Here is a 15064-nt window from a genome sequence, read left to right on the forward strand (position 1 = left end):
AAAAGCCTGCATGCATACTGCTCTTGATCTTATCAAATTAAGAATCAAAAGCTTACATATTTATATGTTGTATGACCTACTTATCGGTCAATTTTCATTAACACACCGCCTACACAATGTAACAATGACACTCTCTCTAACTTTCACAGATTCTCTTTCAATAGACACATGGTGTTGGTTTAAGGTTATTGACAAGAACTACTTGTTTTGACTTCAAAGACACAATTTTATTAAAAGTTTGCAATATTTACATTCACAACAGTGTCACTTCTATCAAATACATGTAATTAATATGATAGTCAAAATCTGTTACCACACAACTCAGGCATACTAACAAAAAACAGAAACAAAACCAGTGATGTCAAAATCAAGCACCGCTCAGACCGACCAGTGTTTAACAGACAGAGAGAGAAGACCCCAGGGTGAGAGACGTCACATACTGTAAGCCAACCAACCTGTCAGCTACGTCAGAATACCGTAAGCCATAGGCATAAGGCATAGCTTAACAACTAAAACAAATGAGAACAGATACAAGAGGACTTATCAATGGACCAGCCATGAGAGAGAGAGAGAGAGAGAGAGAGAGAGAGAGAGTACTTTGTTTTTACTATCCTATTCATGTATTTGAAAAAAAAAACAGTAACTCATTTTTGGAGAAAAATAAAAATACAATCATAAAAAAAACAGTCTCTGACAATTAAGATAAAAACCCCCAAAATCAGTCTTTCCAGATAAACTCATAATGTAACACTATTGTGAATATGTATATTTCAGTGCAAATGCAAAGAGTTCCTTGAATAAGGGGAGATAAGTTTTAAACAGATTATACTGTATACAGGGAAATAATTGCCCCTGCGAAAATTTACTGTTTACAGGCCGGGAAATATTCGCCCCCGCTTTATTTTCGCCCCTTTCGCCCTCATTGTCAAACACAACTGCATCTGGGCAAATTCAAGACTGGGCGAAACTGTCTGCAATTGTTAAAGGGCGAAAATAACACGGGGCGAAAATAACACAGGGCGAAAATTACCCCGTATACAGTACTTTATTTCTTTGAAAGTGATGATATATTAACTGCATCGATAACGCAGTACCTTTCTTTAAGGTATTAATGAAGGATGCACTTGAAAAAAAAATCAAATGAGCAAGGTATTTACACATATTGCACTTCTATAATGCCAAGATAAAGTTATCCAAGCCTTGAAATATTTAAATGAACAAACTGAAAATGAGCACAACTGCACTAGCAAAACAAACAGTGAGTTGATGCATAAAAAAACACTACACATAAAAAGCAGCACAAGCTGCAGAGAGAAAAACTGGTAAGAAGAACCTTAAAATTTGACAATTTAATTTTTCAGGAAGGAAAAAATGTAAAAAAAACACCAAGAATAATTGTAAAAAAAAAATTGAACAACTGTAGCCCTGTGGACAGCCTGAGGTCAGCAGCAAACCACAGAGCCCCAGACAGTCACCAGGGAATAGTTCTCTTCATGTGCACATAAAATGCATACACAGAGTTCATGCTGTGATGAACACATACACCAAGTTCACGCTGTGATGAACTACATACAGGATGATGTCAACATCATACACACTACAAACCTAGTACAGATCTTGCCAGTCTGTGGAGTCAACTTTTGTTGTAACAAGAAATACATGTACAAACACAGGCATATTTGACTATCAGCAATTTTATATAGGACAACTCATCTCCTTATGAAATGCACCCATCTCTTATTTACCAGTCAACGATAAAGTAACCATAGATATCTGTGGCATTCATTAGTTTTTGTAACACTTATATAGAGTGCTACAATAGTATAGTTTGTCAATCCAATCTTTCTCGCACCTTTCTTAGACCTACCATACATCAAGGACTGACCCGTATTTTTAATCAGATCATTACATACATGTATCTGTTATGAATAAACTGACATCATTTTTTTTTTCAAGAACCTGAAACAAAATGGCTGCTTTCCTACTTTATTTGACCTTACCATAGATGACCAAAACGACTGTCTGAAGTACATACAATTGTGACTGTACTAATTAATATAGGAGCATTCATTGCCCTGTAGTCACTTTTAGTGAACTTTTTGTCATTTGAGATTTATATCCAACTACAATAGCTCAATACATTCTTATATTACGGTAGTTTACTGGAGACTGTAAAAATGAATGTTACACAAGTATTAGTGCTTTATTACACCACATAACAAGACAATCATACTGTTCCCTGACAAATGGTATGCCTTTCCAGTTCATAACACCATGACTGCTCCCTGTTCTAGAGGCCCTGCCTGGAGAGCATGTCTGTCAACAACACACCTGAGTCCTAAGATGGACAGGTGAGGGGACCTGCCCCCACACCTGAACAAATGGAAGAATGCTTTACCAACAGGCCAGCTGTTTTAAACATCTTCCAAACTTCTCCAAATCAAAAGTCCAACAAAGTCACTATTTCTTAATCTATCCCAAAATCAATCAAATGATCAAGGTTGGGTACTCTATTGACCTATGCATACACTTAATCTGTGATAAAACTGAAATCATGCTTAAACATTTAAGAAATGGTACATGCATCTCTCTTTCAATTGAGTACCAATTCTCTTTTTTCAAAAATCAATTATATTTATATATACATGTAAAATTTATCTTTGATATTCATTTCTTTGAATTTATAGTGTATTCAATATTTTGAAAGCAGCCAAATTTTCTATTCTAGAATTCATGAAACAATTATCAGAACTAAATGAATTACATACATTACAAAGACGCTCAGAAAAATGAGGCAAACTCAGGAATAAATAAATAGTTATGGAATGTACAAAATTTTGATAGAGGTCTATAATAAACCAGAAAAATAAAGCTGGCACTGAAACCATTTTTTACATCAATCAAAATCTGTTTACCAAGGGTTAGATAATCAGCATGCAATCCTCTTGAAATTATTTGTAACCTTCAACATGTTACATTTTCAGAATTAATTAAGAAATAATTGCATCATTAAATTCAGCATACAGTCTAGTGTCAAAGATTTCCTGAACAATTGAGTCCGAAATAACTTTCATTTGGTTTAGAGTTCTTAAAGGCAGAGTCAAAATTTCTGTTTTGTATCCACTGCCAGTATTGAAAGGTGAGACAGAACACAAAGCTATTGGTATACAAGAACGTGTGCAAGAAAGAATAAAATACCTGTACTACGTCCCAGTAAATACCTGTAATATGTCCCAGTAAAAAACAAAATTACTGTGCACACATTCAATACAATGCATTCATTACAAACTCTTTGATTGAAAAATCAGCCTGTAAACACACTCCATTTCGACTATTAGAGCCTAAATTTTGCTAAACTTGTAGAGCAAGAAAATATACATGTACTAATAGATTTAAGATGATTTACGTAACAAATATTCAGAATGAAAATTCATACTTTTTACAAGGCTAACAGCAGAAGGCTTGATAAAAAAAAATATTGGTAAGCATTTTGAATTGCTTTCATCAATGTATCAAGAGAAATCCTAAATGACATAAGACATTGTCAAGAAATTCTGTTCCAAAAGCAGAAATCATCAGAACTTTAAACATTTTTTATACAACTTATTAAAATGGAGGAAAAATAATAAAAAAGACCAAAATCAGAATCAACTAAATAGGAGCGAATCGCATTCACTACTGAGTAAAGATTCAGTATCACAAGAATCTCCAGCGCAGAGAAATCACAAACTTTGTACCCAAACTATGAAAAAAATGACAATGGCTGGACCCAGACCTAATCCAGGGATTCTGGGTCAGATTCTGGGTCATACGCAGGCAGGTAAAACATAATGCGTGAGAGATAGATCTTCATCTTGGGGGGCACGGGAAGCCTGTGAGTCTGCTCAAACAGTTTCTTCTTTCGACTGAGTCTCTGCTGAATGACCTTCCGACACAGGTTCATTAGAGAGTGTGGCGAGTTCATGTTCTTTTTGTACCACGTTAGAAAGTTGGGGTCGTCCCTCATGAGTTCCAGGGGGATTCCAGGCCCCTTCCACTTGAGCCAGTCCACCAGGTTGAGCATGTCACAGCCGGCGGCGTACAGGACTTTGATACACGGTACCTGGTACTTTAGATCCTCCTTGTACAGCCCGGTGCTGAGCGAGCTAACACACACGTAGAGCGGCGTGCGGCCATGATTGTCCAACTTGTTCACGTCACTGTTAACGTTAAGGAGAATCCGGATCATGTCTTTGAGTTTCCAGTGAGCAGCTACATGTATGGGGAAACGGCCGGAGTTGTCACATCTACAACAAACAAACACAGGGCAATCAGACACATTGTAGTGAACACATGTACATTACACATACAACAAACAAACACAGGGTAATCAGACACATTGTGGGACCACATGTACATTACACATACAACAAACACAGGGTAATCAGACACATTGTAGTGACCACATGTACATTACACATACAACAAACAAACACAGGGTAATCAGACACATTGTGGGACCACATGTACATTACACATATAACAAACAAACACAGGGCAATCAGACACATTGTGGGACCACATGTACATTACACATACAACAAACAAACACAGGGTAATCAGACACATTGTGGGACCACATGTACATTACACATACAACAAACACAGGGTAATCAGACACATTGTAGTGACCACATGTACATTACACATACAACAAACAAACACAGGGTAATCAGACACATTGTAGTGAACACATGTACATTACACATACAACAAACAAACACAGGGTAATCAGACACATTGTAGTGACCACATGTACATTACACATACAACAAACAAACACAGGGTAATCAGACACATTGTAGTGACCACATGTACATTACACATACAACAAACAAACACAGGGTAATCAGACACATTGTGGGAACACATGTACATTACACATACAACAAACAAACACAGGGTAATCAGACACATTGTAGTGAACACATGTACATTACACATACAACAGAGAGTGTCACATCTACAACAAACATACACAGGGTAATCAGACACATTGTAGTGACCACATGTACATTACACATACAACAAACACAGGGTAATCAGACACATTGTGGGACCACATGTACATTACACATACAAAAAAACATACACAGGGTAATCAGACACATTGTAGTGAACACATGTACATTACACATACAACAAACAAACACAGGGTAATCAGACACATTGTGGGACCACATGTACATTACACATACAACAAACAAACACAGGGTAATCAGACACATTGTAGTGACCACATGTACATTACACATACAAAAAAACAAACACAGGGTAATCAGACACATTGTAGTGACCACATGTACATTACACATACAACAAACACAGGGTAATCAGACACATTGTAGTGACCACATGTACATTACACATACAACAAACAAACACAGGGTAATCAGACACATTGTGGGAACACATGTACATTACACATACAACAAACAAACACAGGGTAATCAGACACATTGTGGGACCACATGTACATTACACATACAACAAACACAGGGTAATCAGACACATTGTAGTGAACACATGTACATTACACATACAACAAACAAACACAGGGTAATCAGACACATTGTAGTGAACACATGTTCATTACACATACAACAGAGAGTGAGGATTTCAATGCAGCATAATTAGAGTGAATCTTTAGTTGAATCAGTTCTCTTATATGGATGGGTTCTAAGACAGCATTCCACTGCAGCTGGTTATTGGAGTCTTACCTCTAACCTTGTGAGAGATGCTATAAAAGGCAGTGAATTTCTTACATATGAATATTGATTACTTTATCAGTCACTAAGCATCATATCTATTGCAGCATCTCTCTCACCTAAATATGATGCTGCAGCATATATGGAGTGTGAACTTCAAAAAACTGCCAGTATATCCCCTAGCTATTACTGTACTCCCCTCAAAGAACTACCGGTATATCCCCTAGCTATTACTGCACTCCCCTCAAAGAACTGCCAGTATATCCCCTAGCTATTACTGCACTCCCCTCAAAGAACTGCCAGTATATCCCCTAGCTATTACTGCACTCCCCTCAAAGAACTGCCGGTATATCCCCTAGCTATTACTGCACTCCCCTCAAAGAACTGCCAGTATATCCCCTAGCTATTACTGCACTCCCCAGGGCTCTACATTAACTTTTTTTCCTACTTGTCCATTCGGACAAGTGACCAAGACATTTACTTGTCCGAACTTCAACTTCACTTGTCCGAAAATTTTTCAGTATTAAAGATCAAATATTGTCAACTTGAAAACTACAGTTGAAAATTACTTAAATAAAGTATTTTATTGATTATTCTAGCTATAATTAATAACCTGACTTTTTAAATGGAAACTTATAATGTCTTTCCTGAATGTATTTGTTCCATATAACATTAAACATGATTTGTCAGCTGTAGCTTTGTCATGGCAAATTACAAGACATTTGAAATTTAGCATCAGGTTTAAAAATACATGTAAATGTTATATTGATTTCTTAGCTGTTTTATAAACTAAACATGGAAAGTCATCATAGCCTATCAGTGATGAATGAAACCTAAAATAAATTACATTTCCTTCCATAATCCTTTATCTTTGCTACCTTTTCTTTTCTTTTTCTTAACATGTGTGTTTCGTACTTTGTAAGAACTAAGATCCACACCTTTACAGTTCAATATTGAAAGTTGTTTGAAATTAATGAACTTCAATCCCGACCAAGCGTAACTCAATTTCATTGCGATTTGATGTCGGGATCGAAATTCAAAATAACTAATCAATAAACTTATAACGAAACTATGGATAAACTTTTCACAAAACTTTCTTCTTTTTTTTTTAATGCTGGAGACTTCTTTACATAAAAATGCACTTGTCCAGTCGGACAAGTGGCCAGCAACATTCACTTGTCCGTATATTATTTTAACTGGTACCGGACAAGCGGACAAGCGTTAATGTCGAGCCCTGCTCCCCTAAAAGAACTACCGGTATATCCCCTAGCTATTACTGCACTCCCCTCAAAGAACTGCCAGTATATCCCCTAGCTATTACTGCACTCCCCTCAAAGAACTACCGGTATATCCCCTAGCTATTACTGCACTCCCCTCAAAGAACTGCCAGTATTTCCCCTAGCTATTACTGCACTCCCCTAAAAGAACTACCGGTATATCCCCTACCTATTACTGCACTCCCCTCAAAGAACTGCCGGTATATCCCCTAGCTATTACTGCACTCCCCTCAAAGAACTACCGGTATATCCCCTAGCTATTACTGCACTCCCCTCAAAGAACTGCCAGTATTTCCCCTAGCTTTTACTGCACTCCCCTCAAAGAACTACCGGAATATACCCTAGCTATTACTGCACTCCCCTCAAAGAACTGCCGGTATATCCCCTAGCTATTACTGCACTCCCCTCAAAGAACTACCGGTATATCCCCTAGCTATTACTGCACTCCCCTCAAAGAACTGCCGGTATATCCCCTAGCTATTACTGCACTCCCCTCAAAGAACTACCGATATATCCCCTAGCTATTACTGCACTCCCCTCAAAGAACTGCCAGTATATCCCCTAGCTATTACTGCACTCCCCTCAAAGAACTACCGGTATATCCCCTAGCTATTACTGCACTCCCCTAAAAGAACTACCGGTATATCCCCTAGCTATTACTGTACTCCCCTCAAAGAACTACCGGTATATCCCCTAGCTATTACTGCACTCCCCTCAAAGAACTGCCGGTATATCCCCTAGCTATTACTGCACTCCCCTCAAAGAACTGCCAGTATATCCCCTAGCTATTACTGCACTCCCCTCAAAGAACTGCCAGTATTTCCCCTAGCTATTACTGCACTCCCATCAAAGAACTGCTGGTATATCCCCTAGCTATTACTGCACTCCCCTCAAAGAACTGCCGGTATATCCCCTAGCTATTACTGCACTCCCCTCAAAGAACTGCCAGTATTTCCCCTAGCTTTTACTGCACTCCCCTCAAAGAACTACCGGAATATACCCTAGCTATTACTGCACTCCCCTCAAAGAACTGCCGGTATATCCCCTAGATATAACTGTACTCCCCTCAAAGAACTACCGGAATATACCCTAGCTATTACTGCACTCCCCTCAAAGAACTGCCGGTATATCCCCTAGCTATTACTGTACTCCCCTCAAAGAACTGCCAGTATTTCCCCTAGCTTTTACTGCACTCCCCTCAAAAACTACCGGAATATACCCTAGCTATTACTGCACTCCCCTCAAAGAACTGCCGGTATATCCCCTAGCTATTACTGCACTCCCCTCAAAGAACTACCGGTATATCCCCTAGCTATTACTGTACTCCCCTCAAAGAACTACCGGTATATCCCCTAGCTTTTACTGCACTCCCCTCAAAGAACTGCCAGTATATCCCCTAGCTATTACTGCACTCCCCTCAAAGAACTGCCAGTATATCCCCTAGCTATTACTGCACTCCCCTCAAAGAACTGCCGGTATATCCCCTAGCTATTACTGCACTCCCCTCAAAGAACTGCCAGTATTTCCCCTAGCTATTACTGCACTCCCCTCAAAGAACTGCCGGTATATCCCCTAGCTTTTACTGCACTCCCCTCAAAAACTACCGGAATATACCCTAGCTATTACTGCACTCCCCTCAAAGAACTACCGGAATATACCCTAGCTATTACTGCACTCCCCTCAAAGAACTGCCGGTATATCCCCTAGATATAACTGTACTCCCCTCAAAGAACTACCGGAATATACCCTAGCTATTACTGCACTCCCCTCAAAGAACTGCCGGTATATCCCCTAGCTATTACTGTACTCCCCTCAAAGAACTGCCAGTATTTCCCCTAGCTTTTACTGCACTCCCCTCAAAGAACTACCGGAATATACCCTAGCTATTACTGCACTCCCCTCAAAGAACTGCCCGTATATCCCCTAGCTATTACTGCACTCCCCTCAAAGAACTACCGGTATATCCCCTAGCTATTACTGTACTCCCCTCAAAGAACTACCGGTATATCCCCTAGCTTTTACTGCACTCCCCTCAAAGAACTGCCGGTATATCCCCTAGCTATTACTGCACTCCCCTCAAAGAACTGCCAGTATATCCCCTAGCTATTACTGCACTCCCCTCAAAGAACTGCCGGTATATCCCCTAGCTATTACTGCACTCCCCTCAAAGAACTGCCAGTATTTCCCCTAGCTATTACTGCACTCCCCTCAAAGAACTGCTGGTATATCCCCTAGCTATTACTGCACTCCCCTCAAAGAACTGCCGGTATATCCCCTAGCTTTTACTGCACTCCCCTCAAAAACTACCGGAATATACCCTAGCTATTACTGCACTCCCCTCAAAGAACTGCCGGTATATCCCCTAGCTATTACTGTACTCCCCTCAAAGAACTGCCAGTATTTCCCCTAGCTTTTACTGCACTCCCCTCAAAGAACTACCGGAATATACCCTAGCTATTACTGCACTCCCCTCAAAGAACTGCCCGTATATCCCCTAGCTATTACTGCACTCCCCTCAAAGAACTGCCGGTATATCCCCTAGCTATTACTGTACTCCCCTCAAAGAACTACCGGTATATCCCCTAGCTATTACTGCACTCCCCTCAAAGAACTGCCGGTATATCCCCTAGCTATTACTGCACTCCCCTCAAAGAACTACAGGTATATCCCCTAGCTATTACTGCACTCCCCTCAAAGAACTGCCGGTATATCCCCTAGCTATTACTGCACTCCCCTCAAAGAACTGCCAGTATATCCCCTAGCTATTACTGCACTCCCCTCAAAGAACTGCCGGTATATCCCCAAGCTATTACTGCACTCCCCTCAAAGAACTGCCAGTATATCCCCTAGCTTTTACTGCACTCCCCTCAAAGAACTACCGGAATATACCCTAGCTATTACTGCACTCCCCTCAAAGAACTGCCGGTATATCCCCTAGCTATTACTTTACTCCCCTCAAAGAACTACCGGTAAATCCCCTAGCTATTACTGCACTCCCCACCAAGCGGCAAGTCGTACCTTGAAGCATACTGCATACAGGGAAATATCAATCCCATTTTTTTCTGTGTCTATGCGAATTCAAGTTGGGCGAAACAATTTGTAAGCATAGAAGGGTGAAAATGACCATGCTTACATATCCTTAGCGTAGGCATATCTCTTACCTATTGATGGATGCTCCAGCTGAGAGTAAGCATTCCACTGCAGCATAACTGGAGTGAACAAAGGCATTCTGGACACAGATGTACAGTGGAGTCTGTCCCTCTTTGTCAGCCTGATTGATGTCCGCCCCTACAAGTCAGCAACCAATGAAACCTACTGCTTGTAATTACATCATCACGAACCAATGAAACCTACTGCTTTTAATTACATTGTCACGAACCAGTGGAACCTACTGCTTTTAATTACATTGTCACGAACCAGTGGAACCTACTGCTTTTAATTACATTGTCACGAACCAGTGGAACTTACTGCTTATAATTACATCGTCATGAACCAATGAAACCTACTGCTTATAATTGCATTGTCACGAACAAGCGGAACTTACTGCTTTTAATTGCATTGTCATGAACCAGTGGAACTTACTGTTTTTAATTACATTGTCACGAACCAGTGGAACTTACTGCTTATAATTACATCGTCACGAACCAACGGAATTTACTGCTTACATGAACATCATCTAGCAAAAACTCTTATATCAAGCTGAAACCTTAAAATTCCTTTTAAAAGTGTACCATATAATATATACAATCACTTATAAATACCTGACATGCTTACCACTTAAATTACAAAAATGTAAAACTAGTTAGTCTACAGATAATGGTTGTTTTACATTTCTCTACCGGCAAATAACAAATCATTTATACTTGATTTATAGTATTTGATACGGTATTTGATATAGTTTTGTGAACATCTAATGTTGCAGCATTTTGCCATACCTGCTTTTAGAAGCATTTCTATGAGGACTGGTCGGCCATGAAACGCTGCCTTGTACAAAGGGGAGCAACTGTTTCTGTCCGTCAAATTAATGTCTGCTCCCGCCTTAATCAGAATCTGTGATAATCACAATGATGGAAGTCAGAAGTAGCAAAGTTACTGGCAAAGACACCGTGGAATTGTTCTCTCAAAAAAGAAAATCATCAATTTCATGATCAAAAGCATGAGTTGATGTTACCTGAAGTTGTATAGTAATTACTGTAAGTTAAAATCTGTTTCATATCATTAAGCAATTAATATAAAATATGTCTGTGTTGCTGTATCTAACAGGCTATCTCTGTGTTGCTGTATCACACAGCCTACTTGTGTTGCTGTATCTAACAACCTACTCTTGTATTGCTGTATCACACAGCCTACCTCTCTGTTGCTGAAAAAACATCACCCACCTCTGTGTTGCTGTATAACACAGCCTACTTGTGTTGCTGTGTCTAACTGTAAACATCCTACCTTTGTGTTGCTGTATCACACAGCCTATCTCTGTGTTACTGTATCACACAGCCTACCTTTGTGTTGCTGTATCACACAGCCTACCTCTCTGTTGCTGTAGCACACAGCCTATCCTATTTTATGTGTTGCTGTATCACACAGCCTACCTCTGTGTTGCTGTAGCACAAAGCCTACTTTATGTGATGCTGTATCACACAGCTTACCTCTGTGATCTCCACATGGTTTAGGGACACGGCAGCCAGTAAGGGGGTGGTGCTGTCCTTGACACTTGGGATCAGTGGGTTGCTCCAGGGGTAGTTGATGTCCGCCCCATGGCTTATGAACAGCTTGACTCCCTCTCTGTCGTTAGCCATGACCGCCAGGTGAAGGTCACGCTCCTTCTGAGGCATCTCCAGAGACTTGAGTGTTGGAATGTCATCGTCATAGTAACGAGTCGACTTGGAGGACTTGGAGTTGCCCATTTTTCCAACACATAAAAATGGGTTCAACTTCCTGTATCCTGAAAAATTATATGCTGTCTTATACAAATTACAAAATTCAGTTTAAAGGGTGGCTGAATAACTACACAGCTCCTAAATTTTTTTTCACTCAGACAATCTAAACTGTAAGAATAACAATAAACTGTAACCTTTCACCGATTCCCACTCCCTCATAAATTTTTCTTACTTACATCAACCTATCACTACTGAAGCTCATCTCACAGTGTTTTCAATAAGATTTTGAATAAAAACAAATCAATAAAAAATAGTCATTACCAAATCTAGACGAAATTTCTGGAGTCCCTCCAAAACGTTAACAAACGTAAACATTATTTTGCCCCTCAAGGAAACAAAGAATTATAAATTGTTTTTGTTCAAATACCCATGGGGCAGAGTTCTTGTTAACTTTTTTCTGCTGTCAGTCATTTGGACTGACTATCATCTGAAGTTTGTCAGTCCTGACAGATTTCTATCAGTCCAAAAATTTTCAATAGAAAGATGACAAAACTATGTTTGAATTTTATTATCAGTTTAATCATACTTATCTTACAAGTCTTCCAATTTCTCTCATTTTACCTTAATCTGATTCCTCCTTTCGCATTCTGGCTCCTCACATTCACATTTCTATTTATCACTTCAAACATTAATTTTAATTTCCTTCCCTCTTTATCTAATTATCAACTTTCTTCTTTTTCTCTCTTTCTTTCTCATTTTCTTTTTGCACAGATCATGCCACAGGGGCTCAATTGTTGGATACTGGAGTTTTTAATATTTGTTCCCGAAGACATAAATGATTAATACTGTTATTCTTGTATTTCTGTGTACTGCAATAAAACCATTCACTGAAAACCTGTTTCAATCACGGCAAAAAGTGTAATATTCAATGTACATAAAAAATGTAGAGAGATGACACTCACCATCTTGGATTTAAAGGGGCTCTCGGTTCATGCTATGTTTCAAACAAGTTTTCAAATTTCTCCAAGTGATTTCTGACGAGATCTAGGTTGTAAAATGATCGAAAGACTTATTCCTATCATCTGACTACAGGTACATTAGCCAAATTATAAATGCAACGTGTCAATATGTACTAAATTATATCCAAATTTATTGAAAGCATCGGAAGTCTGCATTTAAGTGTCATAAATTCTATATAATAATTACTGATATGTTCTGAAAACGTATGACCAGTTTAGAAAGAGGCAAAATTTAGCAAAAACTTGTATGCATTCCGATCTCCTCAGTGATTACCAGAAGAGTTTGCATCAACTTTGTTACTTTTGCATGAAATTTAGTTGTACATGTATTTTTGCAAGTTCCTTGTCAACCTCTACCGGTCATTTGGACTGACAGGTAACCTCAAGTAATTGCTCCATGGTTATTTTTATTAGTCTTGCTGACATGACTAAAAGATTTCAAGAACTCTGCGGGGAAAAATTCAGCAGTAGACCGAGTAGGTTATCTAGCTGTGTGCTCGAGTCCGTTCGCCTTAGGTCCGTTCACTCTAATTATTGTTCACCCTAATTATCATTCATTCTAATTATCGTTCGCCCTAAACCTTGTTCGCTCCTTGTTGTTGCTAAACCATATCATTTTATGAAATTATCTTTATTTCTTTTTATTTTAACCTTTTAAATGGTATAATGTTTTTACTTTTATGAATTGCTTGTACATTTTATAATTTTATTTCTTGAAAAAAACATAATTGGTCTTATTGCTAGATTTAAAGCCGTAAGTTATAGAAAACTGTCTTGATGTATTGTAAATGATTTTGTGGTGTTTTAAACAATTACAGAAACTGAGACATTAATTGGTCCATATATAAGAAGGTAGACAGCCGATGAGAAGCTATTCTATCTTTGAAGAATTTATATACCCCCGCACAATATCTTTAATCTCTAAATGAGATATATACATAGATGGAACATAGTACTGTATCAAAGTACTGTCAGTCATAAATAAATAATTAATTCACAGCGGCAAAAATCTATTGTATCGTCATCAGGTCAGTCCATCGGTTATCATTAACTAAAGGTGTTAAATAGTAATTTTTTTTTTTATAATTATAAACCTTTTCATGATTTTAAAAATGATCATTGTAAAAATTATGAAGAGGTTTGTAATTACACAAATATTAAAATATACAAATACATCTACTTTTCTGTACTATTGAAATAACTAAAGGTGAACGGACCTTATAGGACGAAAGAAATCAAAGTGAAGAACCTAGGGCAAACAGAAACGAGGGCGAACGGCAAAGAGGGGCTGAATTGACTGGAAAGAATTGATAAGCGGAAGTTGTCCACCACCCAACAGTAACAACGTGCTTTCAGTTTAACAAACAAATCACTGATCACTTCTTTTAACACCACACCAAAGACAGACATAGAATTGATTATCAGTTATCTATTAGAGTAATCTCAGCGAGATTCGTCGAGACTGAAAATTTTTTGACGGACGTCTCTTCCGAATCTCAGACCAGTGCCACACAAAGTGATTCGGGAAAATTTGCACCAACTTCGGCCGGTTGTTATGTTGAAATACGCTGAATTAAATCATCTGCTCGCTTCAACTTCTTTCTTTGAACATCCCTTTAACTCCCTATCAACATAAAATGTTAGGTTCCTACCGTTAAAAGATTTATATCCCACAAAATATGAACTTGTTTATTTTTCAATTCATTTCCACACTCATTCACATCGGAAGAGACGTCCGTCAAAAAATTTTCAGTCTCGACGAATCTCGCTGAGATTACTATTAGAGTTAAAGAGTTATCCTACATCAATTTACTATACTATGTCGTTATTTGTAGTTAATGACAAAATGTACATCCACGGAACAAAAAATCGTTTAATTCTCAACTGTGTCAACAATAACAACATGCGGAGACTGACAGACAAAATCGTCTGACCATATTTCAGCAACTACTAAGGCTCACTGGAATCAATTTACCTCTGCGTGGGGTTTTCACATATTCGTCTGATGGTCGTCGATTTGCCAGTGTTAAGATTTTCTCGTACCTATTCCAAACACGATAAATAAATAAAAAGAAAAGAGATAATTATGCTAAATTCTATATATTCGCACTGTCTGTGGCATTCCCCGGATGTAAATTTTAAAACCA

General features: G+C 38.5%; 1 protein-coding gene across 1 annotated transcript; it reads right to left on the reverse strand.

The window, feature by feature from the left end:
• Nucleotides 1–202: 202 nt before the first annotated feature.
• LOC105347251 (serine/threonine-protein phosphatase 6 regulatory ankyrin repeat subunit B) lies at nucleotides 203–15059 on the reverse strand. The gene is made up of 5 exons (XM_011456229.4): nucleotides 14893–15059; nucleotides 11668–11963; nucleotides 10960–11074; nucleotides 10186–10312; nucleotides 203–4286 (listed from the first exon to the last, which is right to left on the reverse strand). Exons 2-5 carry the CDS (start codon nucleotides 11923–11925, stop codon nucleotides 3776–3778), a joined length of 1011 nt encoding a protein of 336 aa, XP_011454531.1. The 5' UTR covers nucleotides 11926–11963; nucleotides 14893–15059; the 3' UTR covers nucleotides 203–3775.
• Nucleotides 15060–15064: the final 5 nt, after the last annotated feature.

Source organism: Magallana gigas, chromosome 8 (genome assembly GCF_963853765.1).
Source record: "Magallana gigas chromosome 8, xbMagGiga1.1, whole genome shotgun sequence".
Lineage (NCBI taxonomy): Eukaryota > Metazoa > Mollusca > Bivalvia > Ostreida > Ostreidae > Magallana > Magallana gigas.